At 37.4% G+C, this 26,505-nt stretch overlaps 1 protein-coding gene across 1 annotated transcript in view; it reads left to right on the top strand.

The window, feature by feature from the left end:
- DCDC1 (doublecortin domain containing 1) overlaps nucleotides 1-26,505 on the top strand; it is a gene marked incomplete at its 3' end in the record, with an annotated part of 313,690 nt that overhangs the window by 32,919 nt on the left and 254,266 nt on the right. The window contains exons 4-6 of the mRNA XM_054725690.1: nucleotides 844-1,000; nucleotides 1,471-1,633; nucleotides 19,180-19,385. Of these exons, the coding sequence (XP_054581665.1) occupies nucleotides 844-1,000; nucleotides 1,471-1,633; nucleotides 19,180-19,385 (526 nt within the window). The remainder of the gene's footprint in view (nucleotides 1-843; nucleotides 1,001-1,470; nucleotides 1,634-19,179; nucleotides 19,386-26,505) is intronic.

The raw sequence follows: 26,505 nt of genomic DNA, 5'->3' as shown, positions 1-26,505 counted from the left end.
AATTGCAATGAACTTATTATAAAACTATCTTGTGTATTTTACATAGTTTGTAATAAACTTTTAACCTAAGAGTTTGTGGATAGGATAAAATGTTTGTAAAATAAAAAATAAATAAAAAAATTGATGCTACCATTATTTTCATATGTTTGAATAGAGGGATATATTTTTATTTTTATTTCCCTAAAGTTTTTATTTTAAAATGTTTACCTTGCCTTCTGTAGCATTAAGAATTAACAGGGTTAGTTACAGAACTCTGAAGTAAAAAATTTGATGTTTTAGTCAATTACATGCTTTTGCTGAGAAAATAATAAGATTGATATTGGTTTTGACTGAAGACAAAACTTAGAAATCTTATTTTACTTCCTCCAAACAATTTGAAATGAAAGCAATTAGAATTAACTTTAGATTAAAATATGTTTTCATGATTTACTTGAATTTGAAATCTTTTAAAATAAATCAAAGAACTTTGATAAATATGAAAACTTAAAAGAAAAATTTTGCCACTAAGTATTTTATGATAATAAGACCATATTGCTATTTTATGCTGTCTATCAGAACATAATTAATATAAAAATATAATTTTTAAAAACAAGTCATGTTTTATAAGTAAAATGATAGAAATCATTTATTCTGAGATAAACTGTCCCATGAACAGTTTTGGCAAACTTATCCTGTATTAAGTATTTTTAAATATTTAAGTAGTTATATACAGCTATATCCTATAAAAAGTTTTTTAAAGAATACTTATAGTCATTAGAGCTTAAAAAATATCCAGGATAATATGGTTTTGAATGTTTTTACTAATTAACATGCATCTATTTTTACTTGTTTTTTTCTCTTCAGAGTTGCAGAGTTCTCTTCTTTAAACTTTCGGTCGGCCCAGAATTGGCACAGAATCTCTCAAAGACATAAGCTTCCACCCAGAGTGATTAGAGTAACAGCTTACAAAAATGGATCTAGAACAGTCTTTGCCAAAGTTGCTGTACCAACCATCTCCTTGGTAACTAGTGTTCAAAAGTTTCATTGCTTCATTTCTTCCCTTACTCGCTTTAAAATGTAAAAGTGGAAAAAAATGACATTTATTCTGCCAAAATGTTCTTTTTAGTAATACGAATCTGTAAATTACTTATGTATACTGTACATAAAACTCACAGACATTTCTTTCCTGTTTCACCAACATATAAATAGTGAAACACATGTGATGACTTTACATCTTGCAGAGTTATAAAAACATTTAACCGACAGGATATTTAAGGACTAAAATTAGACAATTATTAGATATTCTTAGTGCTGTAATTTATCTTTTATTCGTATATTTTCAACTGCTAGAAAATACACTGGTGGAGCTATTCAAGTTAACTCTGGCAATTGCCTCAAGTTTCTGTTTTGATTGGAAGCATGTTTTGTCCCACGGAAATGTGTAACTCTTCTTTTGTGAATCACTCTCTCTTACCTCTTGCTTTCTCCCAGTTGCTGGAGGACTGCACGGAGAAGCTGCATCTGAACATGGCCGCACGACGAGTGTTCCTGGCAGACGGCTCTGAAGCCCTCAGACCCGAAGACATACCCCATGAAGCTGATGTTTATGTTTCAATGGGAGAGCCCTTTTTAGATCCATTCAAAAAAATTAAAGGTAAAAAAAGAAAAGAAAACCCTACCTCCACATACAGTAAATGGCTTGAGGGATGCAATTAAAAAATGATTTTCATCCTGTCTTTTTTGCATGGTTTAACAAAACTAATGTTTACGCATTTACAGCTCAGTAAGAGGATAATGTGGTTAATGAAAGAAAAATCCACTGACAGCCACGTTTATTGCCCTTCATTAGCATTGGTGCTTAATTTAATATAGATCTGAATAGACATTAGGGAGCCTGCAGGAGGTTAAATGGTGAAAATATAATAAATTAAATCAGAGATTATTGAATTTACTGTTTAGTTTCTGTGACACCCAACAGACATAATTCATTAGACTTATTCTCTTAGAAAATAGTTCACGTTTCAAGTATCACTTATTCATTTACACTGTTGGTCTTTCTTCAGATGGCATTAACATAATTATGAAAGTGGCCAGTAATGAACACATAATTCTTATATACATATAATTTTCCTAATAACATTTTTCATAAGATAAATGCTACAGCTTGACTTTTTACCTTGAAATGTATATATGCTTATATACATAATATAAATTACCATAATATAAATTATATATAAAATATAAACAGAAACATATTTTAGAGCTATTTTTTGATAAGATCTTTTTTAGAAATGTGCATTTAGATTTTCTAAACTAAAAACATTTTTCCTTCTTTAGTGGTAAAGAATACATTTTAAGAGATAAATGAAAGTACTGCTATCTAAGAATATTCTTCCAGATAGTCCATATCCAAATACCATATCCAAGTCTGTTATTAAGTCCTATATGTGGTAATCACATTTAAATGACACAGCTTTGCCATACAAATTCAATGTATCTAACTGCTTGCTGTGCTCCCTTATGCTTTTTCTATCTTATTAAAAGTTGTGGTGTGTGTGTTTTTTTTCCTTGCAACTGCTAAAAAGCTGATGAGCCAAAGGCAAGTCTAGGCAGTAATTGTGTAAGTAGAAGAAAAGTAACTCTGGAGTTGATTACAGATGAAGTGGTGAAAATTCTTTATTAATGTTATCAGATAAAATAATACTAAGATTTCTGTCTCTTTCATAATGCTTGATCATCAGGAAATAATTTATTGAATTCAATAGAAAGTTTAAGGTAATTTGGTCCTTGTAAAGAAACTTGTTGCTACAATACTCAGTAAAAATTACCTATACAATAGTGGAGACCCATATTATTTTCTAATTTTGTTTTAACTTTAAATATGGCTGCCTTTATTTTGTATTCATTAATCATCTGCTTGCATATAAGCATGAGTCTTTGTAGGTAAATGTTTTTGAGTTTTTTATATTCAAGTATTTATATAATTAGTACTTTCTTAAGATCCTTGATTATTTTTATTAATAAAAAATACTTGCCTTTCTTATAATAATGGTATTGCAGAAGAGATATATAAAAATTACTTACATCTAAGCTTCTTAGAAAATTTCCTGGACATGTATGCTTAAAATACCAATGTTACACACATGACTAAGCTTGGTGGATGATTTTTAAATGTACAAACAAATTTCCCCCTACTTTTTGTTTTCTCTTTTATCCTTTTTAAAGCCAAGTCCAGAACAAAAACTTCTGTGCTTTGTCTGCATATCTTTGGCTGTGTTTCACTGTGACATGCACTGCTGTTCTTTTAGCACCAAAATGTTGGCACACACTCCTGAAAATTTCACACCATCTCTTGCTGGATCAGCAAGCTTAACCCACCAAAATCTGGTGTTGTGCAATGGTTTTTGACTGATAATCAATCTTTATGCTGCTCGACAGTTGTTGCTGGGACACGGAGTAGAGCAGGTGGCAGATGTGCCTTGTCTTTTGAGAAAAGAAATGGTAGGTGAGCTTGGACACAGACTAGCATATCACATGTCCATTAAAAAGACTTAGGATAAGTAGAATGGGGAAAAAACCACTCATCTAAGTTCATAGATAAGCCTAAAGACCATCATTTGATTGCTTTCAGAACATTAAGAATATAAATGTAAATAAATATTATACATATGTGTGTATATATGTATGATAATGTATATGTATAACTTAATTTAGATAATTTGAGAGAGGTGTGGGGAGATTTCATATATATGTATATATGGCATACATATATATACATATTTCATGTCACATACACTTTCTCAAATCAAGTTAAAATTACCTTTCTTGCATGTGTCTTAAAGATAAATCTTATAGGTAATTTGCCAACTTGTTGTCCTGAATGTACCATAAAAAATAAAACATGCATGAATAGTTCTGAAGGTGGTAGATAAATTTAGGGTAAGGGGGCATTCTCAGAAGTTGGAAAAACACACATTCTAAAGGTAAACAGGGGTAAAGCAGTTACCAGAATTGGGTGTTACTCTTTTATCTTTCTAAATGAGCATGAATACTTTATATACAATTAATCAGACATTAGAGTCAGCAACTGGTAATTATTATTTCAATATACTGATTTTCAGTCATTCAGCCAACATTCATTGATAGCATACTATGTGCCAGGTACTAGGGTAGATCAGAGACAGGTGGGAAGAAAAGTTCATAGTCTGATTTCTTTTTTATGATTATTCTTTCATCTCCAATTTTGAATTCAATTTAATCTAAGTTTAATATTTATTAAGTATCTACTATCTGTAGAGTCCTTGCATAGGGATAGAAGCCCTGGTCTTTAAGGACCGCAAACTGGGTAAATAAGTTATAAATCCTTAAAACTGAGAACATTATTCAACAAAATGATAGGAAAGGAAAATTTACTTCACTTCTGGCACAGGAAGGCCAAATAAGCCGATGTATATTTTGGCAATTATATTGCTATACTTTGTTGTTGTTTTTATTATTTGGAAAAGCAATGTAGATAATGAAAATTGCCTTCCTTCAACCTATTTCCAGATTTGCTAAGGTAGAAAAATATGTACACAACACCTCTGATTTTTTTTGGCCTAGATGTAATATTTAATTACCTCACTTTAGAGAACACTTCTGATTTTTAAACTACTTTACTACCTCTTTTGAGCATCACTGTTGACAACCAGTGGCACTGGATTTAATAGAAAGCTAGAGAGCTATTCATTACATACCTCAAAACACAAAGCTTGTATATAGAGGTCAGGCCAAGGTCAAAACTGACAGGAAGGATTCCCTGTTGAAATGCAATATTAGAATAATTCTTGCATTTTGGAGTTGAATACTTAAGCAGAAAGATTAGTTATGTATGGGGAAAAATAGCAATATTTTATAAAGAAAGTTGATGATAGTCAACTGTCTTATTAGGTCTTAACAATTCTGGCATTTGAAGAGTCTAAAATTTATTAATGATTCTGCTAGAATTGTGAAGATGTAGTTAACGAATTGTTTGAAAAGACACTTTAAAGTTTTCAGATTTATGGGCATGCAGGTTAGGTATTCCGTTTCTTGAATCTTCTGCTTAATAGGGCACAGTGAAAATTCTTGCCTCAGATTCATGGGGTTTATAAGAGTTCAGCTGCTTTATAACTGCTAGGCAGTGCAAACCTAGCATAAGAAACGGTTCATGCCCTGAAGCTGCTTAAATGCCTTAATGAAGATGAGGGGGAAAAACCCAGCTTAGACCTAATCCATTAGGTCTAACTTCCAATGTATAGAGCTCTGACTGTTTAGAAATTATTTTTTTAGTTTTATATTTTCATTCTGTCTTTTTAAAAATCTATTTTATTGTTTAAAGTATTACAAATAGTAGTACATATGTCTCCTTTTCCCCCTATTTCATTCTCTCTTATCTGTTCTATTCTACCATTGGGCTTTAGAGTTATCACTTACAGTGATTCATTTAAGTCCTGGGTTTTGTTAACCAGAAGTGTAACTGAGTATTATGAATAACATTTTACATATTTTACATACTGTATTGTGAAGATGTAGTCACAGGGAAAAAAATCCATGAGAAGAGTTCTAGATATTACACCTAAGATCTAAATTTAAACTGAGAGATTCTTTGTTGTCATGTGATCTACAAAGTGAAATAATTTGCTGTGACAGCTTGTGATTGACAAGAATATGTGTGAGCACATTTAAAACAGGCCATCTTTTCATGTAGAAATAAATGTCAGTGAAATGATGGATTCTCATCATTTTAATTATTGATGATTTGGAAATAGTTCAATTCCATGACACACAGGACACATTATAAATAGCAGCATAACACTTTTTCTCATATCTGTGACAATAATGAAATGTTCTGTCATATTTTGTTTTTCAAAAAAATGCATTAGTTTAATGAACCTGGATTCATGCATTATATTCTCTCCTATTCTGTCTCCTGGATTTGTTGATTTTTAAATGGTTGTGTAAAAAGCACAAGTTTCACCCTACCTGGTTCAGCTCAGTGGATAGAGCATTGGCCTGCGGACCAAAGGGTCCCAGGTTTGATTCCAGTCAAGGGCATGTACCTTGGTTGCAGGCTCCTCCCCAGCCCTGGCCCTAGTCAGGGCGTGTGCAGGAGGCAACCAATCAATGTGTTTCTCTCACATCAATATTTCTGTCTGTCTTTCCCTCTCTCTAAAAATCAATGGAAAAATAACCTTGGGTGAGGATTAAAAAAAAAAAAAAAGCCCAAGTTTCAAGAAGTGCCCACTATGCACATCATATCGCCAAGTGCTGTTCTTGCTGCTGGTCTCAAGACAATGCCACAGTGCTACCGACACCCATGGCTGCTTTAGTCCTGTGAAAGCTGGTACTGGCCTTCCTGGTGCTCACCTGGAAAGTGACTACTGCTTAATTTGAGCGGACGCAGCAGGAGGTAGAGGAGGCTTTCCCGAATTTTCTGTTATCATGTTGTTTGAACAACATATGGATTAGGTGAGGTTATTTGTCAGTCCATTTTATCTCCCACTTAACTGTCTATACTCCAAAGCAGGAAAGTGACATTATATATAGAGAAAATACTTTCTTCTGAGATAGCACATGCTTCTATTATTTCTACAAATGAGGGTAAAAGTATAGGTGTATATTTTTGTATTTCCTGATTTCAAAAGTTTCAAATCTGTAAATAAGTATGTAGAGTATCCTTGTTATAATAGGTATGGATATAAAGATAATGTCAAAAGATATACCCCCCCCCCTTCCAAAAAAATGTCTTTAAAGAATAGGAAAGTTGAGAACATACATGAGGTAGCATCTCCTTATATTGTCAAAATATCAAATCATTGAGAAATATCTAAATTTTCGACATTCATCTGTTTGATTATGGGCTGCTACCCTGGACCTTGCTGGGAGTATTACATAATATATGATATTTGCACCATTAGGATATATGCACCACATGAACTTTTTTTAAATCCAAAAATTTCTATTCATAGAACCACACATCTGATTTAGGATTTGGGGTAAGGTCTTTCTGTCACGGCTGTAAAGAAACCTGATAAATTTTAATTCTCACTATGATATTAACTCAGAAGGATTATAAATGTTGTCTTTATTACCTTGAATTGTTTGCTGCATGGGTAAGAGTGGACAGAGAATATCTCCCTGTCTAGAGCTGAAAGATTGTGTGGGAGATAAAAAAAAATTATGCTTCCATGTCCAAGGAGGCAGAAGGATAGTTAGAAAGAGCTCATTTATTTATTCAATCATTTTCTCAATAAACATTTATTGAGTTCCTACAATGTGCCTGATGTTGCACCAAACCTAAGGATACGGTGTGAACACAACAAAGGTCTCTTCCAGCTCAGCTTCTAGTGAGGTGAAAGGAGCGAGTAGTAGACAGTAAGTATATAAAGAACTATGTAAGGTATTTACTGATAGTGAAAGTTTTATAAAGGAATTAAAAAGGGTGCTATCATGAGAACAAGCAATGTCATAGAAACAAGGAGGCATTTTAAAGAATGAAGCAGGCATTTGCAGTAATCTTTAAGTAAAATCTTTTACAGCATTGTCTGTCTACCCTGCTTGTTACTTTACCTGGGAATTCATTTATATATATTTACAGTTACTGTTTCAGAGGGTTTTGCCTTTCCAACTATTTGTTTTTGATGTTTTCAGACATCTTTTAGGAGAGACATGAGAAATGCATTATTATTTAGTGCAAAGAGCACTAGACTTGAAAATCTCACAAGATTCTAGTATCTGTTATGTGACCCTGGATGGGTTGGTCTGTGCTTCAATGTCCTGTAAAACAGAGATAATTAAAGGATTATTGGATATTTTCTTGTTTTTCTAAAAAATATATAAATTATTTGAAAATGAAATGTCTGTAAATCCCTCGTCTAAAGAAAATACGGACAATAGCATTTTATAAGCATATTAAGATCCCAAGGCCATTAATCAGAATCTTGTGTTCACTCTGACTTTCCCAGAATAGCTGGCAGGTTCAGGAAAAAACAACAACAATGAACAGCACTTGTCTCTACTTAATTCATCACTGCCAAGGAAACAAACTACAGTGAGAAGTTGGGCAATTCACGTAACATCTCTAGGCCTCAGTTTCCTCATCCAGAGATTGAGCCTAATACTATACACCTCATTGCGTTATTATGAGGAGTAAAAAAGATGCTGTATGTAGAAGCATACTGTGTATAATAGGTGTCTGCAACCATTGTATTTCCACCAGCTTTTCATACACATTGTCACAAGTACCTATTTTTATTACCAAGGGTATTTGGTTCATCTGAGATTTAAAAAATGCATACAACTCAATTAAAATTTCTGCCAAGCACTTGTGTGTACAGCATAGTATGAAAATCTGAATCAGAGCCTTTGAACTCTCACTGTATTGTGGTTTTTTGCCTCGGTAATTTTTTCTGGGGTGGAAGTCAGAATCAAGTCCTTTTATAAAAGGAACCCCAAATGCCCTTGCTCTGCTCTATTCCACGAGTTATTTTTTTAAATCCTCTCCTGGGGATATGTTCATTGATTTAAGAGAGAGGGGTTGGAGAGAGAGAGACATCAGTGTGAGAGAGGAACATCCATCGTATGTTTCCTATATGTGCCACGACCAGGATTGAACTGACAACCTTTGTGGTGTACGGGATAACACTCCAACCAACTGAGCCACCCAGTCAAGGCTTCAAGAGTTATATTTTAAAAAATGTTTATGGCCCAAGGGTAAACTTAACTTTTAGCTGCCATAACTTATTTCAAGAAAGTTCATAGAAAAGTTCAGCAGAAGATTGACAACATTTTGATTGACACAATAGATAGAACGTTTGTAATTTTAATCAAATTTAAATTGAAGACATACTTCAAATGATATGTCAGACTAGTGTTACTGGGTTAAAATCTAATGACAACCACTGTCATTATTACTTAAATATAGCCATCATGCCTATAGCAATAAATGGTGACACTTAAGAACGTGCAAAAACAAAGAACACAAGTATTTAGAGAAAAGGGAGTGACTAGAAACTCAGTTGAACACAGGAATGTGACCTGGATTTAATCTATTTACCAAACATAGGAGCAATTGTACTTTGAGCAGATGATATAATTGAATATAGCAGTATGTTTTCTTACTGTCAGAGCATTTATCTTTTATATGCTCATCTTGCACCCATGAAATGACTGGCTTGTTCATATTTAATGTCATTAAAGCTACTTGACAGTCAGCATGAATGTGTTTTCAAGTGCTTATCCAACTACCAGAGAATGCATTTTAAAAAATAAGATTTTTAAGAAGCTCGTAGATTTGGAGTTGCAAGTTTGCTGCTGTTTTGTGTGCCAGAAAAAGGCAACATATTCTTTCTTTCTTTTTTTCCTTTTTTCTTTTCTCTCTCTCTCTCTCTCTCTCTCTTTTTTTTTTTTTTTTTTGGCCTGATACATGCAAAGTAGAAACTTACAAATCAAGGAGCACCCAGATTTATTTAATTTTATGAGAGGCATTTTTTTTTTTGAGGTAGACTAAGGAAATGTAATGGTATTTTAATAGACCTTCTAACACAGAACCAAATTGCAAGGTACTTTATCTTTTCTATGACTTGGTTGTAAACAAAATCATGAAAATAAACTGGGATGTGGATTTTTCATAATAAAATATAAATTATGGTTGGAGCCTGGCGTTCTCTGTTTGCTGTAGGAGAGTAAGCTTGTGAACAGGCAAGGGGACTTGGCAGTCCCTGAGCATCTGGGATATGACCGGGTGGGGATGTTATCGGAAATGCGTGGACGGTCTTTCTCCATTGCTAGTGGGAATGGGGTCCTTAGGATATCTTAAGAAAAAGAATTTTCGGAGGAGGAGTCATTTTTATTGGCATGGAATTACATCCCTGGATTTGTGAAGTCCCATTTCTCTTAAATCAGTCCTCAAAGAGGTGCAGCTGGGGATTCCGGAAGCAAATCCAGTGTCCAGAGTTTCTGTTTCATGGTGAGGCTGGGTCTGGTTTGGCACTGGGCTGGGTGCAGTCCGCCAGTCCATTATGTGTGGTCCACATGGCCGTGAGCCATGTAGGCGAATGCAAAAGAGCAGAAGTGTGAGAGTTCCACAGGTCAGGAGTCAAACACCAACAAGAGAGAGAACTCCTGTGTTTAGGAGATTAAGAATCTTAAATCTGCCCAGCCAGTGCGGTTCCCTGGTTGAGCTTCAACCTATGCGCCAGGAGGTCACTGGTTTGATTCCTAGTTGTGACCTGGATCCCCAGTAGAGGGCGTGTAGAGGCCACCCATTGATGCTGATGTTTTTCTCTCATCGATGTTTTCTTTCTCTCTCTTCCTCCCTCTCTAAAAATCAATTAAAACATATTTTTAAAAAATATCTAAAGTTTCCTGTGCTTGTAGTGGCCACACCTATTCTGGCCAATGACCTGTTCCCAGATGTGACTGACAAGTCAGTATCTTCCCTAGACTTTTCTGGGCATGCTTCTTGGCAAAGCTGCACAAATGGATGCCTATAATATTTGGCTTTCCCATCACTCCTTTCCAGTTATTTATAACTAGGTTAAACTACAATGGTATCAGGAAAGTACTTTCCAAGGTTTTGTTAAGCATTAGAACTTCACTAGACTGTAGCCCCCAACCCCATCCTTACCCAATGGGCTTTTAACTTTCTAGAGAGAAATGCCTGAGAGAGGGAAACTGGGATAGATCTGGTCCTTATTGCTTTGGAACCCATTAGGTGTGGCTAGCAAATTTAAAGGAGGGGATGAGGTAATAAGGTGAGACTAGGACCCCTTCTTTGGCAGTTGGGTGTGTAAGGATAGAGCCTTTGCTTAGAGTACTGTCAGTGGGGTAGAAATCCAAGAATTCTCCAAAGGGGAACAAACTCCAAGCTTCCTGTTGTTGAGATTCATGCACAGGCAGGCATTGTATTTGGTCCCACTGTCTGTGGGAGCTCCCACTTATAAGGATAAGCACCCCTTGCATTCTCAGTGTCCCTTTTTGTAATCAGATTGGTAATTGCAGGTGAAATAAATGTCTTTTGTTTCCTCTAGACCAAGTTTGCTTAGGAAAGAAACCATAGCTTCCTTATTCACGATCATTTTCCAGTGCAGGCCTGGCAGTTCATAGACGCCCAGCAAATGTTGTTCAATGGATGAATGAAGAACCAAATGAAATAGTACCATGGTGAACCATCCATATCCCAAGGAGTTGGTGGTGAGAGGGGAGGGGATAGACCTCATTAGAGCAGCCTGCTGGCCTGCACACAGTGAGTGGACTTTTAGGAGTATATTAAATATCCCCTACCCCAAATTCATATGTAGATTTGTGAATGTTTCCCTTTGGCAGGGGGCCAGAGTAAGCCAGCCCAAGAATAATTACATTGCAGAGAGGCTAATGGTTATGCTAATGCTTGTCTGAAACCAGACAATGGTCAGAAGTGGAGTGCTGGTATAAATGATTCTCCCAGGAACCTATAGATCTGAGATTTTTAGCCTTCCCACATCCTCTCAGGAATGCCCTTTCTTGCTCATTCTCTCTCCTCAATCTTTGCATATAGTAGATGCTTATTAACTATTATTGAAAGCGAGGGTGGACTGTAACAAAGGAGATCCTGTGACCTTTGGGAAGGCTCAGGGCACTGCTCACTGTAGTGCACAGCTGAGGGAGTGTGGAGCTAATTCCATCATGGGGCGTTGGTGGAGAGGCTGTTTTGTAATTCTTAACAAAAGTACCAGATAGTTTAAGTCCTGGAAGGGAAGCCAGGGTTTCAAGATTTGAAAGTTAAGGAAACACAGAGGTGTAGAAAGCATTTGTTAGCTATGGCTAGTATGCTTTCCTAGAAGATCAAAGTGCATTTAGATAACACCGTTTCTTTTTTAATACTCATCCTGCCTTCCTGCCCCACATGCCCTACAGTCCCCACATTTGATTACTCTACCTTCCACCCTCTCCCAGCCTCTGAGATTACTCCTCTTCCTCACCAGGACTAAAATCTACCCAGGTCTTTGCTGAGCATCCTCAGGCTCTCAGTGTTGGCATGGAAGTATCAGATTCTGTTTTTCTCCTCATCTTTGGAAGTAATCATGCTTACCCTTGTTGTCTGCCCTCAACCACATTTCTTCATATCAAGGTGAAGTCCTTAGAGCTGTGATGTGCACAAGAGTCTCCTGGTGTCCTGGTTCTCCAGCAGGTCGAGACATGCTGCTGTAGTAGACCTGTCCTTTTCCTCACTGTTCTCAATAATTTTGTTTCATAGGGAAATGGATTTTGCCATAACATAAGAAAGATTTTTCCAATAGCCTCACCTGTCCAAAAGATGTAATGGCCTGCTTAGGGAGGTTGGGACTTCCCAGTATTGTGTACATGGCTCTGATCTGGCTACTTCCCATCTTCCTTGCTCCATGGCCACTGTGAAGAAGGGGGGAAATTTCACTTTCCCTCTGGTTCTTTATGGCTGGCTGAATAATTAAATCAACAGGAGGCAGATTAATAAGAGAAAGTCAAATTTAATATTATGCACACGGGAACCCTACATATTTAAGAGAGTCAGAAACCCCACATACATAAGAGGTTCTGAGATAGAAAGGGGGATTGAGGTATATATAAGACATCCTGTTCTAGGGATGCGGTACTGTACCATGGGGGCTTCAAAGGGTCTTTGCATGGTAAAAGCAGACATTTAGTAAAAAGAAGGATGCCCTGCTCTATAGATATGTCAAAAGAAGTTATCTCTGATAATCTCTTATTATGAGCAAAGCCTTTTATTCAAATTCTTCTAAATAGTCAAGGGTGGGCACACTGAAGTTTCTCCTGAGCCTGAAGCTAAAATTGCCTTTAGCTCAAAGTAATCTGCATACCACTGAGACACATCTTGGGGTGGTTCATTTTGGACCCCTACACCACTCTGTGTCATCTCCCCTCAATGTTCCATCATACTTCACCTACCTAGTGTCCTCTACCTGGACTATGCTCTCTCTCTCTTGCCCACTCAATGTATCCTACCTCATGTTCTTCCTCTGAAGAACCTTTTTTGACCACCTCAAGCTGTGGCAGGTGCCCCTACTCCATGCTCCCCCAATACCCTGGGCACACCTCTGACTTAGCACATGCCACATTGTGTGTTCTTTTCCTTTCCTGTCTTTCCAAACAGGCCAAGAGCTCTCTGAGGTCTTCTTTGTGCAGTGTTTCTAGCAGGGAATATGTGGTGGGCACTTAGAACTTATTTGTTGAATGAATAAACAGTAAATGAAATGGATGGTTAGAGTTAATAATTTTTAAGGTCTTTTTCAGTCTCAAATATCTATAATTCTGAAGCCATTGCATAGTAATGCACTAAGCCTATGGCTTTTTTGCTTCTTTCTACTCTGAGCTGTCCTCTATGATACCTGGTTTATGAGTAAATTCAATGAGGGACATGGTAATGAAAAGGCGAATTAATCATGAATATAAAAATGTAATCTTTCTCCAAAATACAGAGAAACCATAAGTCAGGTTAATGCCTGGAGACATTTTTGGTTGTCCCAACTGGGAAAATGCTACTGGCATCTAGAGGGTAGAGGCCAGCGGTGCTGGTAAACATTCCACAATGTCCATGACATTTCCAACAAAGAACAAAGGAATGTCAATACTTGCCAAGGTTGAGAAACCCTGTTCTACAGCCTCGGACTATTCTGATTGACCACAGACACAAAGATTTGTAAACAGAGCCACAGCAGTTTTCATAAGGACATTGGAGCAAACTATGGGCACTAAGGGCAGCTGCTTTTCAGATGTGGCTAAGGTAGGACTATGTGGAAGGTGGGAAAATATTAAGAAGCATGGGGTATCCAGTCATTTTACGTTAGAGAATTTTTTTGTTACTTTTTAGGCACATGAGGTATTGTATAGTATCATGGTTAAGAAAACTGGCGCTGGAATCATTCAGCCTGGGTCTTATCTCTGATCCAACTAGTGCATGTTGGATAGAGATGTAATTACTTCATTTCCCCAGGTCTCATTTTCCTTGTTAATAAAATGGAAATGATAATGTGACAAAATTCCTAAGGTTGTGGGGATAAAATGGGTTAGTGCAGTGGTCGGCAAACCGCGGCTCGCGAGTCACATGCGGCTCTTTGGCCCCTTGAATGTACCTCAATCAGATTGAGGACGTTTTTAGCGAAGGCCAGCTTAGGAGTACCCTAATTAAGTTAATAACAATGTACCTACCTATATAGTTTAAGTTTAAAAAATTTGGCTCTCAAAAGAAATTTCAATCGTAGTACTGTTGATATTTGGCTCTGTTGACTAATGAGTTTGCCGACCACTGGGTTAGTGCATAGAAAGTATTTAACACACTGCTTTCTCTATGCTAAGTTCTTGATGAAAATCATGAGGATAATCATGTCACCAATATTACTGTGATCCATATTTACACATAAGTGTTTTATTTGTACAAATTTCTTTCTTCCACACAACAAATAAGGGAATTACTATTATTGTTCCCGTTTCTACGATCAGAGGCAAATGAAATTGACTTAATTTTCTAAGGTGACAGAGCTATTAAAAGACAAAGTTAAGATTCAGATCCAGAGAATTTGGCTTCAGAGCCCATGTTCTTAACGAGTGGCCTATGCTACCTATCTAGTATATTAATACATTTTAGTCATTATTGGTATTATTTTATTAGGCTGCTTTACAGGTTGATTTTAAAATCTTCATTCATATGAAAAGTTTTATATGTTTTCAATGGTGTTTCCATGTTGGTCAATATCAACAAAGATCTGGAAAGTAGGAGTACCTTTAAAAAACTACTTATAATTTATGTTATAAATATTTTCTAATTTGTTTTAAAATTTACTTAAAAAATTTAAAGGGAGAGGGAGGGAATAATGATGCTAGGTACATATACACGAGCAATAAAGTATTTTCAACAATTGGTATGTTATGAAACCTGAAATAAAATTAAATTGCTATCAATGGAACATTTAAATGCACAGGAAGCGTTAACATCTAATAACTGTATTATGTGTAGCGAACTTGTTTATACCTGGAGCAAAGTAATAAGAAATACAGGCTTGTTCCCTACCTTCTAAAAGTTTAAGTATTGAAGCAGAAATGGGATAGATACCTATACAACATTTACATAAAATTCCAGATAGTTTATGCTCTTTCTTAGCACCAGAACAGTGCCAGGCATGTGGGAGATTCTCAAACATTATTGAGTAAATGAATGTATTCATGGGTGGTACAGGCTGCAAATGCTCTAAGGATTCAGAGAGATAACATTGTGGGCTGGAATAATAAGGGAAGATCTTAAACTGGATTTTGAGAAGGACTTGAGTCTGAATAGGTGAAGGATGGGGTTAAAATGAACTTGGCATACTGAAGGGACAATGAACAGATTGGCTTTAAACAAGGGTAAGATAAAATCAGAAACTTTGGATAGTGTCAGATTGTTGGCAAACTCTTCTGTTAGACACAAGTTTAAGGAAAGGGACTGTGTATCTTTCATGTTCCTTGCACAAGGTCTCGCTCGCATGTAGGATGGACTCAAATATTTGTTGACTACCTGACAGATACAGACAGTCAGGCTGACTGATTGATTAGTGGAAAGCTTCGAAAGCTAGCTCCAATATCTTTGTCTTCAGGAAATGACAAAATTGATGTTTAGGAACATTCAGTTGTAATTGGAGTATAGAATGTCAGCTGCAATGGAGGAAGATCAAATATGATAGGAGACTGAGAAAGAAATGAGCCAGCGGGGAATGAAAAGGAACGATGCTTTTACTAATACTATGGGGAACAAATAGCTGAGAATTGGGTTTCCCTTCTTTAACTCTGTCTAGGGTCAGGTTCCCTAGAAGCAGAGCCTAAGTTGGAGAATGTTGTGCAAAAGACTTAGTGCGGGAATACTCTTTGGTGAAACCTGGAAGTGAGTGAGGGAAGCAGCATACAGTAGAGGAAGAAGCTTGGCCAGGCCCTGTTTTGAGCTGAGGTCTGTCCCTAGCCTGGAATGGGAAACACACTGCAGAGTGGGGAACACACCACCAAGAGTTGCCTCTCCTTGAGGCAAGGAGACTGGTTGTCGTGTCCCCCAGTCAGTCAGTCATTGGCTGTGGGCTGCAACTCGAGAGGAGGGAAGAAGTCATCACTCACAGGCAGTTCCTGGCTAAGTGGCTGGTTCCTTTCAGCCAAGGGTGGTTCTCAGGAGAAAGGTGCAGCTGTGAGGTGTCAGTGGCTGGGACTCATGGCAGCGGAATTTAGCCCAATGTAAAAGGAATATGAGGGGTGAGGGGCACCACCACAGTCTACACTTTGCCATAGTTTCTTCTTCATACAGTGCCCTGCTGAGAACCTTCCAGAATAAAATCCGAACCCTGTGTCCTGGCCTCCACAATCTGGCCACTTTCTACATACAAATTTACTTGATCCATCTACAAACTTTATTTTTCTATTTCAAACACGCCAAGCTCATTCTCACCTCATAGACTTTGTGCTTGAGTTTCACTCTGCCTGGAATGACCTTCCCCTGGATTTTCATGACCAGCTTCTCATCATAGAGGCCTTCCTACCCAGATGTCACCTCTTGAGATAGGCTGTACGGTCTGTCTCACCCCCAGGGGCTGTAATCTGCACATGCCATCCTGTTCACAGCTGCCACCCTGGTACATTGATGAGTGGGCACCCAACAAGTATCATTGAATTAATAAGCAATTGGCTGAAGAGATGTGAATAGTAGGTCAGGATTCAAGATCTCTCTGAGATAGTGGATATAAATAGGAAATGTGAAGTGTGCATACATTTGTGTGGAAAGATGTTAAATTTTGCTTTAGATATATTGAATTTGAGATAATGGCAGAAAAATATATGGTAGAGACAGAATAATATAGTGACTAGGAGTACAGTTTCTAGAATGAAATTCACAGTCCAGTGCAATCATGTACCAGCTGCAAGATCCCTGGGAAAATGATTGAACTTCTCTGTACCTCAATTTTCTCACCTATAAATGAGAATAATGATATTTTCTACCTCATAAAATTGCTGAGAGGACTATGTGAGTCAATGCCTATAAATTGTATAAAAGAGCATCTTGCTAATATGTAAGAATTATTTTAATGGAATTTAAGGAGTTTTACATATAAAAGAGATAGAGCCAGGGCTGGAACCAGGGTAAGAGAGAGAAGCACCTATGGGACAGAATTTAAGGAGGTGCTCACTCTAAGGTCTGTGTCCTTGCACCACCCTGAGTATGCACTCTTTAAATGTTGCATTTTGAGCCCTTCACTTACCTCACTATAATCCTGCCTCTTTTCTAAGTAATCAAAGGGAGAAATTCTTTATTGGTAAGATTCTATAAATCTGGGCACCTGTATCACCTCCTCCCTTTGGTCTTGGTTTCTTGCTGTTGCTAATCTCGGGGTTGCCTCACTGTCCATTGGTTGCTTCTTGGTCTTTTCCATCACTTACACAATCGCTTTTCTGCAGTCAGTCACCTTGGCTCAAATGCTCTGAGTAGATTCTGTTTTCCTGGTTGGACCCTGACTGATGAAATGAGTAATATACTCTAATGCTCCGTAGTAAGCATAGGGTTTCAGGGTTATGGGGGAAGAAGCAAACACAAAGTAATGTCAATGTGTTAGGTACTTTAACCTATAAAATATTTAAGCTTCATCAGGTGGTGGAATGCTACTCACCAGTTACTCTCTAGATGAGAAATCAGAGATGCAGGGTGGGATAACTCATCTAGGGTCACTAAGTAACAGAACTGAGATTCAAACCTAGTGTTAAGGTTTATAACCTTTCCACCATTCAAAGCATTTAGGAGGCATTCAGGTTCTTGGTTAAACTCCTATCAAACCACAAAAATTTATTAACTTTTATTCCCCAGTGAGAGATTTTTAAATTTTATTTTCAGAGATACTATTAGTTTTCTGTAAAAATATGTTTTCTTGAAGGCTTAAGCATAACTATAATTTAGTTTAATTTATTCTGCAAGTTTTGCTCATATTTCTGCCTATTGGATATGTCTCTATACCTGTGTGTGTGAGTATGTGTATGAGAGAACGTAAGAGAGATTGAGAGAGAAATCAAGAAGGAGGTAGAGAAAGACAAGTGTTTTTGTTTTTTAAATATCTAATGTAGCCCTTCTGGGACTTAGAAGATTATTTATAATGACTTGCTCATATTTCATATCAATACTAGATTTTATGTAAAATACTGCTTCTGGGTCAAAGAGGCCATGCTGTTTGCAAGGTGAATGACAATAGAGAAGTGTTAATTGGGAATGTGGGCGAACAAATGCAGCTATATTCAGTTACATGCAAATACATTTTATTTCTCTCATTAGGACATATAAAGATCAGATGAAAGAGGGATCATTGCACTTTTGTATTTATGTGAAAATAAAACATTATCTAAAATAAATTGAATGCACAAATAAAATACTCATGTGAAAATTATTTATTTATGAAATGAAGCCTCTTGAAAAGAAAGGAATGCTGACAACAATTTAGTATGCAATACTACTGTTCTTAGTACTCTTATATTTTCAAAGCTATACATAGTAATTTAGTTACACTCCAATTAATATTAGTAGGAGTTATGAAACTTAAGTTTCTGCATGCATCTTTGAAAATGTATAAGTCAAAGTAAACTGTTAATGCAAACCTGGTTTTCATTTTTAGTGAAATAGTTTGAATCTCTCACCAAAAATGTCCTAAAAGGCACCTTCATTCTAGTCACAAGGGAAGAATTACTTATGAAGTTACTGTTTGGAGGTCATCATCTTAAAAACAACATGAATAATAAATTATATTAAAGAGAAAAACAGTGTTTTCCCAACCCTAAAGAATACAAAAGTCCAGGACCCGTGTTGTTGAATAGTAAGCAAAGGACCTTGGACCCTTTCAGCCCAGTTTATCTGATCAGTGATAGAGGCATGCTAAGGTGAATTTTAATTAGGACTAAATAGTGGTATTACTCTTTCATACCCTGAACATCTGTTCCCTTCAGAAATGATGATTTATGCAGGCTATCAGAGCAGACAGCTTGCTACAGCTTATGTCACGGTTAGTGGGAAGCTGGTGGTAGCATTTCAAAAAACCAGCTTCTAAATGGAGACTGGCCAGTGTATATGATATAGGTAATCGGGGGAGGGGAATCACAATGTGTCCATTTTTAATTTTGAAGCCAAATATTGACTTTAAAAAATTTTTCTTCTAGACCATCTGTTGTTAATGAAGAAAGTAACTTGGACAATGAATGGGCTGATGCTTCCTACTAAAGTCAAGAGACAGAAAACCAAGCCTGTTCTTTCTACTAGAATGAAGAAACTTGCTGGGAAGACCTCAGTCCGAATTCTTTTCTTTAAGAATGGCATGGGGCAAGATGGGCATGAGGTTATAGTGGGAAAGGAAACAATGAAAAAGGTAATTTTGTATCAAACATTGAAGTATAAATTTCAAAGTTTTTATGGCTTTTGAAATGTGTTTTTTTCCTTCTAAATATCAATGTCAACTAAAAGTGAAATATTAAGAAGGCATTACATAGAATGCAAACATTCAGCTGTTTAACAAGGAGTATGCTTATTGTGTTAACAATATAAATTACTTTGGTAAAGAAGCAATGTTTCAGGAAATTGTTTGGCTAGCATAGTTGGTAACTTACCTAGTAAAAGTTATGTTTATTTGGTGAAACATTCTAGTTAATTATAATATTTCATAGAATATTTAGATTGAAGCCAATCTAACCTAGCTTCAAAACTCAAATCTGTGCCTTTTCATTTAGTATAGAATTAAGATCTCGAAATACCCCTAGTCCTAAAGAGAATAAATAAAGTACAAAATAACTAAGATTCAGTTAAAGTATCCATATACATTTTTAAAAGCAAATTTGATGGGCCTAAGACAAATCCTGTTACAATCAAGCAATCTTTAAAAAACAAGTTTTAAAATTTTAAAGTATTACTTATTACATAAGTGCATGTTTTTCAAAAGGTGCTTATACTTTCCAGATCATCTTTTATATTTAAAAAAAGGAGAAACTAATAGAAACTTGAAAAAAAAAGTTTTTTGCAGATATTTTCAACTAACCTTAAAGCAGCTTAATAATCCTATATAATAAAGAGGTAATATGCCAATTGACCCTCACACCCTCACATCACAAGATGGCCACCCCCATGTCATCACAAGATGGCCGCCCCCCACGTCATCACAAGATGGCTGCCCCACACTATCACAAGATGGCCAGCAAGGTGGGGGGGGCAGTTGGGGGCGACCAGGCCTGCAAGGGAGGGCAGTTGGGGGGGACCAGGTCTGCAGGCGAGGGCAGTTGGGGGGACCAGGACTGCAGGGGAGGGCAGTTGGGGGTGATCAGGCTGGCAGGGGAGCAGTGAAGTGTCAATCATATGGCAGGAGCGGTTAGGTGTCAATCAGGCCGGCAGGGGAGCAGTTAGGAGGCTATCAGGCTGGAAGGCAGAGTGGTTAGGGGCAATCAGGCAGCCAGGCAGGTGAGTGGTTAGGAGCCAGCAGTCCCGGATTGTGAGAAGGATGTCCAACTGCCGGTTTAGGCCTGATCCCAAGGCATCAGGCCTAAACCGGCAGTTGGACATCCCCCGAGGAGTCCCAGATTGGAGAGGGTGCAGGCTGGGCTGAGGGACACCCCTCCAGTGCACAAATTTCATGCACTGGGCCTCTAGTAACAATAATAATAATATTAGTAAATATATATATTAGAGATTAAAATATAATAAAACTGTCTAGGTTTTAATCTTCATCATTTGCTATCTATGAGACCTTGGACAACTAACCTTCCCTGAGCCACAATTTCTTCACCTAAAAAATGGGATAATAATAATGCATACCTCATAGAAGTGATATGAGGATTCAATGTGATATTATTTATGGACTGCAATGCCTGGCACCCAGACAGTTCCCAATAAATATTTGTCATTCTTATATTTATGACTTATAAATATACAGTACATCTAATAAAAATTGTTTTTCTTACTAATGTGAAATATTTATTAGGAAATCAAGATAGATGTAAATAATTTTGTTATTCCAAATTATTTTTAAAGTCATTATTGCTTGAAACAGATGAGTAGTGTCTTTTTCACTCACCTACTTATTTTTGTGATTGTGTTATAACCACAACTGGGTAAGAACATTTACTGAGAAGCTGAGAAACCAGGTTTTATTTCTTTCTTATCCACATATTTGGATTATGAGTAAAACAAGGGATATTATGAACCAGAGCAAATTGCAAAGGCAGATTGTAACATCTTCCCTGGAGATTTTGAAAAATAGAGAAGATGGACATGTCTCTTGGATTGTTAAATTGCAGTCATTCTTGGAGATAGAAGCTAGTATAGATAACCTCTTGACTTCAGTTCAGTCTCTGTAATTCTATGCCTTCATGGTAAAATTGGGATAATGGTCACAGATTACATGTTCTTAGATGAAAGGTTGAGTGTAAATAAAAATGTCACTGCTATTTTGCTCTTTGGCTATAGAGAGCAATATACTTAAAACTGGACGATCAAGAAATTCTTCAGCTTCTTTTCCTTTTTACAATTTGTAGAGTTATTTCAATTTATAAAACTCAGGGAATGATTCAATAATAACTATATCCGATATAATAAAAGGCTAATATGCAAATTGTCCCCATGGGCGGGAGTTCAACCAACCGGGAGTTAGACGTGTGCTGACCACCAGGGGGCAGCATGGAACATGGCAGGCATTGGTGACGTGGCGCTGGAGGTGCTGCCAGCCCGATGGGCCCTAACAAGAGCAGGACTGCAGCGGGATGGTGGAGCAGGTGAGCAGGCAGTGCCAGGCCAAGATGGGTGCGAGCAGGGGCCCCTGATTGCCCTACTAGTCACCCCAAGGATGGCAATCAGTGACAGTGGCCCAATCCCCACAGGCCACCCCGAGGGACCCCATGAATTCATGTACTGGGCCTCTAGTTTGTAAATATTTTTCTAATTATCACTTTTAAAAATGAAGTAAAAGAGATAAGGTAACAGAATGTTGGTCTTAGGTGTCAATAGAACCTTTTGGAGGGGAAAAATAAGGGTAGCTAATTATTTGATAAATAAAAATTTAAATTTTTAAAGCTTTGTTGATAATCACAGGATAATGCCCTATTTATAGATTTAATACCAGATCAATAATATGAACAAGTTGGCATACTCAGGAGAATAACAAATTATTTTCTTTTTTATGACAACACATTAGGAATATTGGGACTAATAGCTCTTTTTAGATCACTACAATTTTTAAACAGTAATTTAGATTACTTAGAAATTTTATATTATCTATATACTAGGGGCCCAGTGCATGAATTCAGATAGCTCTTCCTACCTGCATTGAATGGTGTACTTAAAATAAATACAGTTTATTTCATGTAAATTGTACATCAAAATAATAGAAACAAAAATAACAAAATTAGAATTGGAAAAATGTAAAAGTAATCTGGGCTATTTAATTATTCTTAAGAAGAGATCAGTTAAGTAAGTATAAAATATCCAAGAAGTGTGTATTAATATATTATTTAGAAAATATCCTCTAGTTATCTACTTCTCATTCACATCTAATCTAATAATAGACAAATATGCAAATTGACCATACCTCCGACACACCCACAGCCACGCCCACAAGCCACACCCACCATCCAATCAGAGAAAGTATGCAAATTAACCCAAACCAAGATGGCTACAGACACAGAGAGCAAGGTTTCCTAGGTAACAGAGGAAGCCAAGCTTTCTGCCAGCCATTGCAGGCCTAAGCCTCCACTCAAGCTACAAAGTTTCAATTATAGAAGGTAAACAAATTCAAACAAATGGCGGCAGAATGGAGCTTGAGAGAGCAGGTCAGGGTTGCCGCCGGCAACAGGGGAAGCAAAGCTTTCGGCACACTGTGGCCAGGCCCACCCGCTTAAGGCAACAAAGTTTCAATTATAACCCCGACACAAATGGATTCAGGCCTCGGAGGGAGCCCCAGCCTTGGCTCTGCTCCAGGCTACAAAGTTTCAATTGTAGAAGGAAAATAAATTCCAGATACCAGGGCCTCGGCTTGCGTTGCCAGGGGGCGTGGTAGGCCTGCAAACCACCACAGGCCCCTCACTCAGGCCGCCCCACGCCCCAAGGGTACCCCACCCTGATCAGGGACACTCTTCAGGGCAAACCAGCTGGCCCCCACCCCTGTACCAGGCCTCTATCCTATCTAATAAAAGAGTAATATGCAGATTGATCATCACTGCAGCACACAATATAGCTGCCCCATGTGGTCAAAGATCCTGCCCCCATGTGGACACAAGATGGTCAGCAGGAGAGGGCAGTTGGGAGGCACCTGGCCTGCAAGGGAGGGCAGTTGGAGGTGATCAACCCTGCAGGAGAGGGCAGTTAGGGGTGACCAGGCTGGCAGAGGAGGGAAATTGGGGGCAAACAGGCTGGCAGCAGAATGGTTAGGGGGTGATCAGGCTGGCAGGCAGAAGCGGTTAGGGGCAATCAGGAAGGCAGGCAGGCAAGCAGTTGGGAGCCAGCAGTCCTGGATTGTGAGAGGGATGTCCGACTGCCCGTTTAGGCCCGATCCCAGGGATTGGGCCTAAATGGGCAGTCGGACATCCCTCAAGGGGTCCCAGATTGGAGAGGGTACAGGCTGGGCTGAGGGACAACCCCCCTCCGTGCACGAATTTCGTGCACCGGGCCTCTAGTTTTAATAATAAAATGCCAGAACACCTACATGTGAATTTCACAAGAAATAATTGCTTTTACAAATCATAGTCATGTTCATTACTAGTAAGAGCAAGTAACTAGATTTGGTGTACATTCTATCATTTACTTTTGTGAGAATAAGATAAATAACAGGCCAGTAAATGTATCTCCAGGATTTATCCAGAAAAGTACCTTTAAGCTACTTAATAAGGTGAATATAAATTCAGCCCAATCTCCTAGCATTTTCAAGTTAAAATAATGATCATATTTTTTATTGTAAGTCATTTTAAAATGTTGGTCTTAGCAGAAAGTTATGCCAAGTACATTTTATTACATTTTAATTCTTTGAAAATTCATAATGTACTTGACAGTCTTTCAGTTAGAAAAAAAAGAGTCTGTAAAACAGATTTCCTTTCTCAAAATATAGATCAGGGGTCCTCAAACTTTTTAAACAGGGGGATAGTTCACAGTCCCTCAGACCGTTGGAGGGCCGGACTATAGTTTAAAAAAAAACAACTATGAACAAATTCCTATGCACACTGCACATATCTTATTTTGAAGTAAAAAAACAAAACAGCAAAAACACCCGGCGGGCCGGATAAATGTCCTCGGCGGGCCGCATGTGGCCCGTGGGCCGTAGTGTGAGGATGCCTGATATAGATGATAAATTATAGTGAGCTTTTACTGGAGAAGTATAATTAATTGTCAATGGTGAAATATTTTTAGTAATCCAATGAGTTAAGTTCATAATTATCTATTCATTTTCACAGTTTTCAGCTTGCTAAAGTTCTAAAATTGTTCTGTAGGTTCCTAATTAAATGTTTTGCTTCTTGGGTTTATATAGTGAATACTGTTAGGTTTTCTGTACATTAAGTTAGCTGAAGCAATTTTTCTCATTTGAGGAACCTAGGCCAAAATTTTTGTTTTCTGTCAGTAAAGATGACTTTACCTGCAAACATAAAAATCCTGACTTAAAAGACTTCAGTAAAAAGAAAGCAAAAAAAAAAATCCAATGATAGGGCACTTCCATGCACTGTCCAATTATGTTTTCAATAGTGTTTTGGATTTTGTGCTCTTCCATACATTGGTTGCAGAATGGCTATTACACAGCCAGGTCCAACTTGGGAGAAAAAGATAATTTCTTCCATATGACTGAGGAAGTCTTCCCTGGAAGCCCCTTCTCATGTCTCATTGGCCAGAACTATATTCTGTGTCCACCTCCAAACTGACAAGGGACATGGGACCACCATAATTAACTTAGATCAATCAAGAAAATTGTAATCTTCCTTGAGTCAGAAAGGGCAAAGGTGAACCCCTAAACAAAATCAGGAGAGCAAGGATAAGGTAGATAATGGGAATTGGAAAGGCAACCAAGAGAATTGGTATAAATGTGAAGAGGTTTATTCATTTTATTTCCTAAGGACAGTACAAGGTCAGTGCTCTGGTATCAAAATGAATTAGTTTTATTTGATTTTTTTTCTAGAATTACACATAATTTAGTTCTAACAATTTTATAAAATCAAAATTGTATTTGTTAGATTTATTAGAAATTTTATTTGCTAGTTTATCAGATTCTTAGTATACAATTTATGATGCAAATAATGTAAATTAGACATAATATGTATGTCTAACTTTCACTCATTCATTAATTCATAATGTTTTTATGACTACTTATGTCTGCCAAGCACCTGGATAAAGTGGTGAGTGAAATCAGCAATGGCCCTCCATGTTCTCATGGGGCATTTAGTCTAGTGGTGGAAAAAAGATATTTGTAAACTAGCCGCATTATTCAAGGAGTAGGTGGCACAAGAAAGCCTTCTGAGAAAAGATAAGCAGGAATTCTCTGGGTACATATGGAAGATGTTGAGCAGGGTAACTTTTTCAAGCAGGGAGCTTAGCATATGAAAATACTCAATGACAGTGAGCAGGATAAATTACATGAATTGAAGGGTGAGTATATGAGGGAGAGAGTGGCCTTGTAGGACAGGTTAGAGATTTTCGCCTCCCTGTGCCCCCGACCCTCCCAGCAAAGAACAGTGAGAAGTGTAAGGGTTTTAGTTAGAAGTGGAAGGAGAGGATGACTCCCAGAACTGTAATCAAATAGATTAAACTAAAGGGAGTTTGTGGGAAATCTCTTCCCAGGGGCTTGTCAAGAAGAGCCTGGTTTTACAGCATGATGATTTTAACTTTCAGTATCTGCAGGGCTCTCTACAACCTAGACTGTAAGAAATTCACAGAATGTGAATTTGTAAAAGTAATATTTTAACAGTTACAGATTAGTGGAAATGCTATTTTATTTTTAATATATTTTTATTGATTTCAGAGAGGAAGGGAGAGGGAGAGAGAGATAGAAACATCAATGATGAGAGAGAATCATTGATCAGCTGCCTCTCGCATGCCCCCAGGGATCAAGCCCGCAACCCAGGCATATACCCTTGACCAGAATTGAACCCATGACCCTTCAGTCCACAGGTCGACGCTCTATCCACTGAGCCAAGCTGGCTAGGGCTGGAAATGCTATTTTAATTAACCTTAATATTACAGCAAGATGGCATTATTAACTATTGTTTAATTGTTAAATATAAGAACAACTTTGCAAGTAGAGATTTCATTCCAGGGCTTTTGACGGGAATTTATATTGATACTCATTCATACCACTAATAATTTACTGTGAGAACATGACTATTGAAGGTTGGCATTGTTTAAATACTGCAAGGATCTTACATTCTGAAAGTGGGAGAGAATGACCTGGTGGCTGATGCATTATTAATTCCTATTATCTGATTTCTAATGCCAATTTTCAAACTCATTTAACTCTTAAAACTTGGCTTGCA

Source organism: Eptesicus fuscus, chromosome 13 (genome assembly GCF_027574615.1).
Source record: "Eptesicus fuscus isolate TK198812 chromosome 13, DD_ASM_mEF_20220401, whole genome shotgun sequence".
NCBI classification, from domain to species: domain Eukaryota; kingdom Metazoa; phylum Chordata; class Mammalia; order Chiroptera; family Vespertilionidae; genus Eptesicus; species Eptesicus fuscus.
The sequence above is the reverse complement of the archived record's forward strand: the minus strand, read 5'-3'. Positions and strand labels throughout refer to the sequence as shown.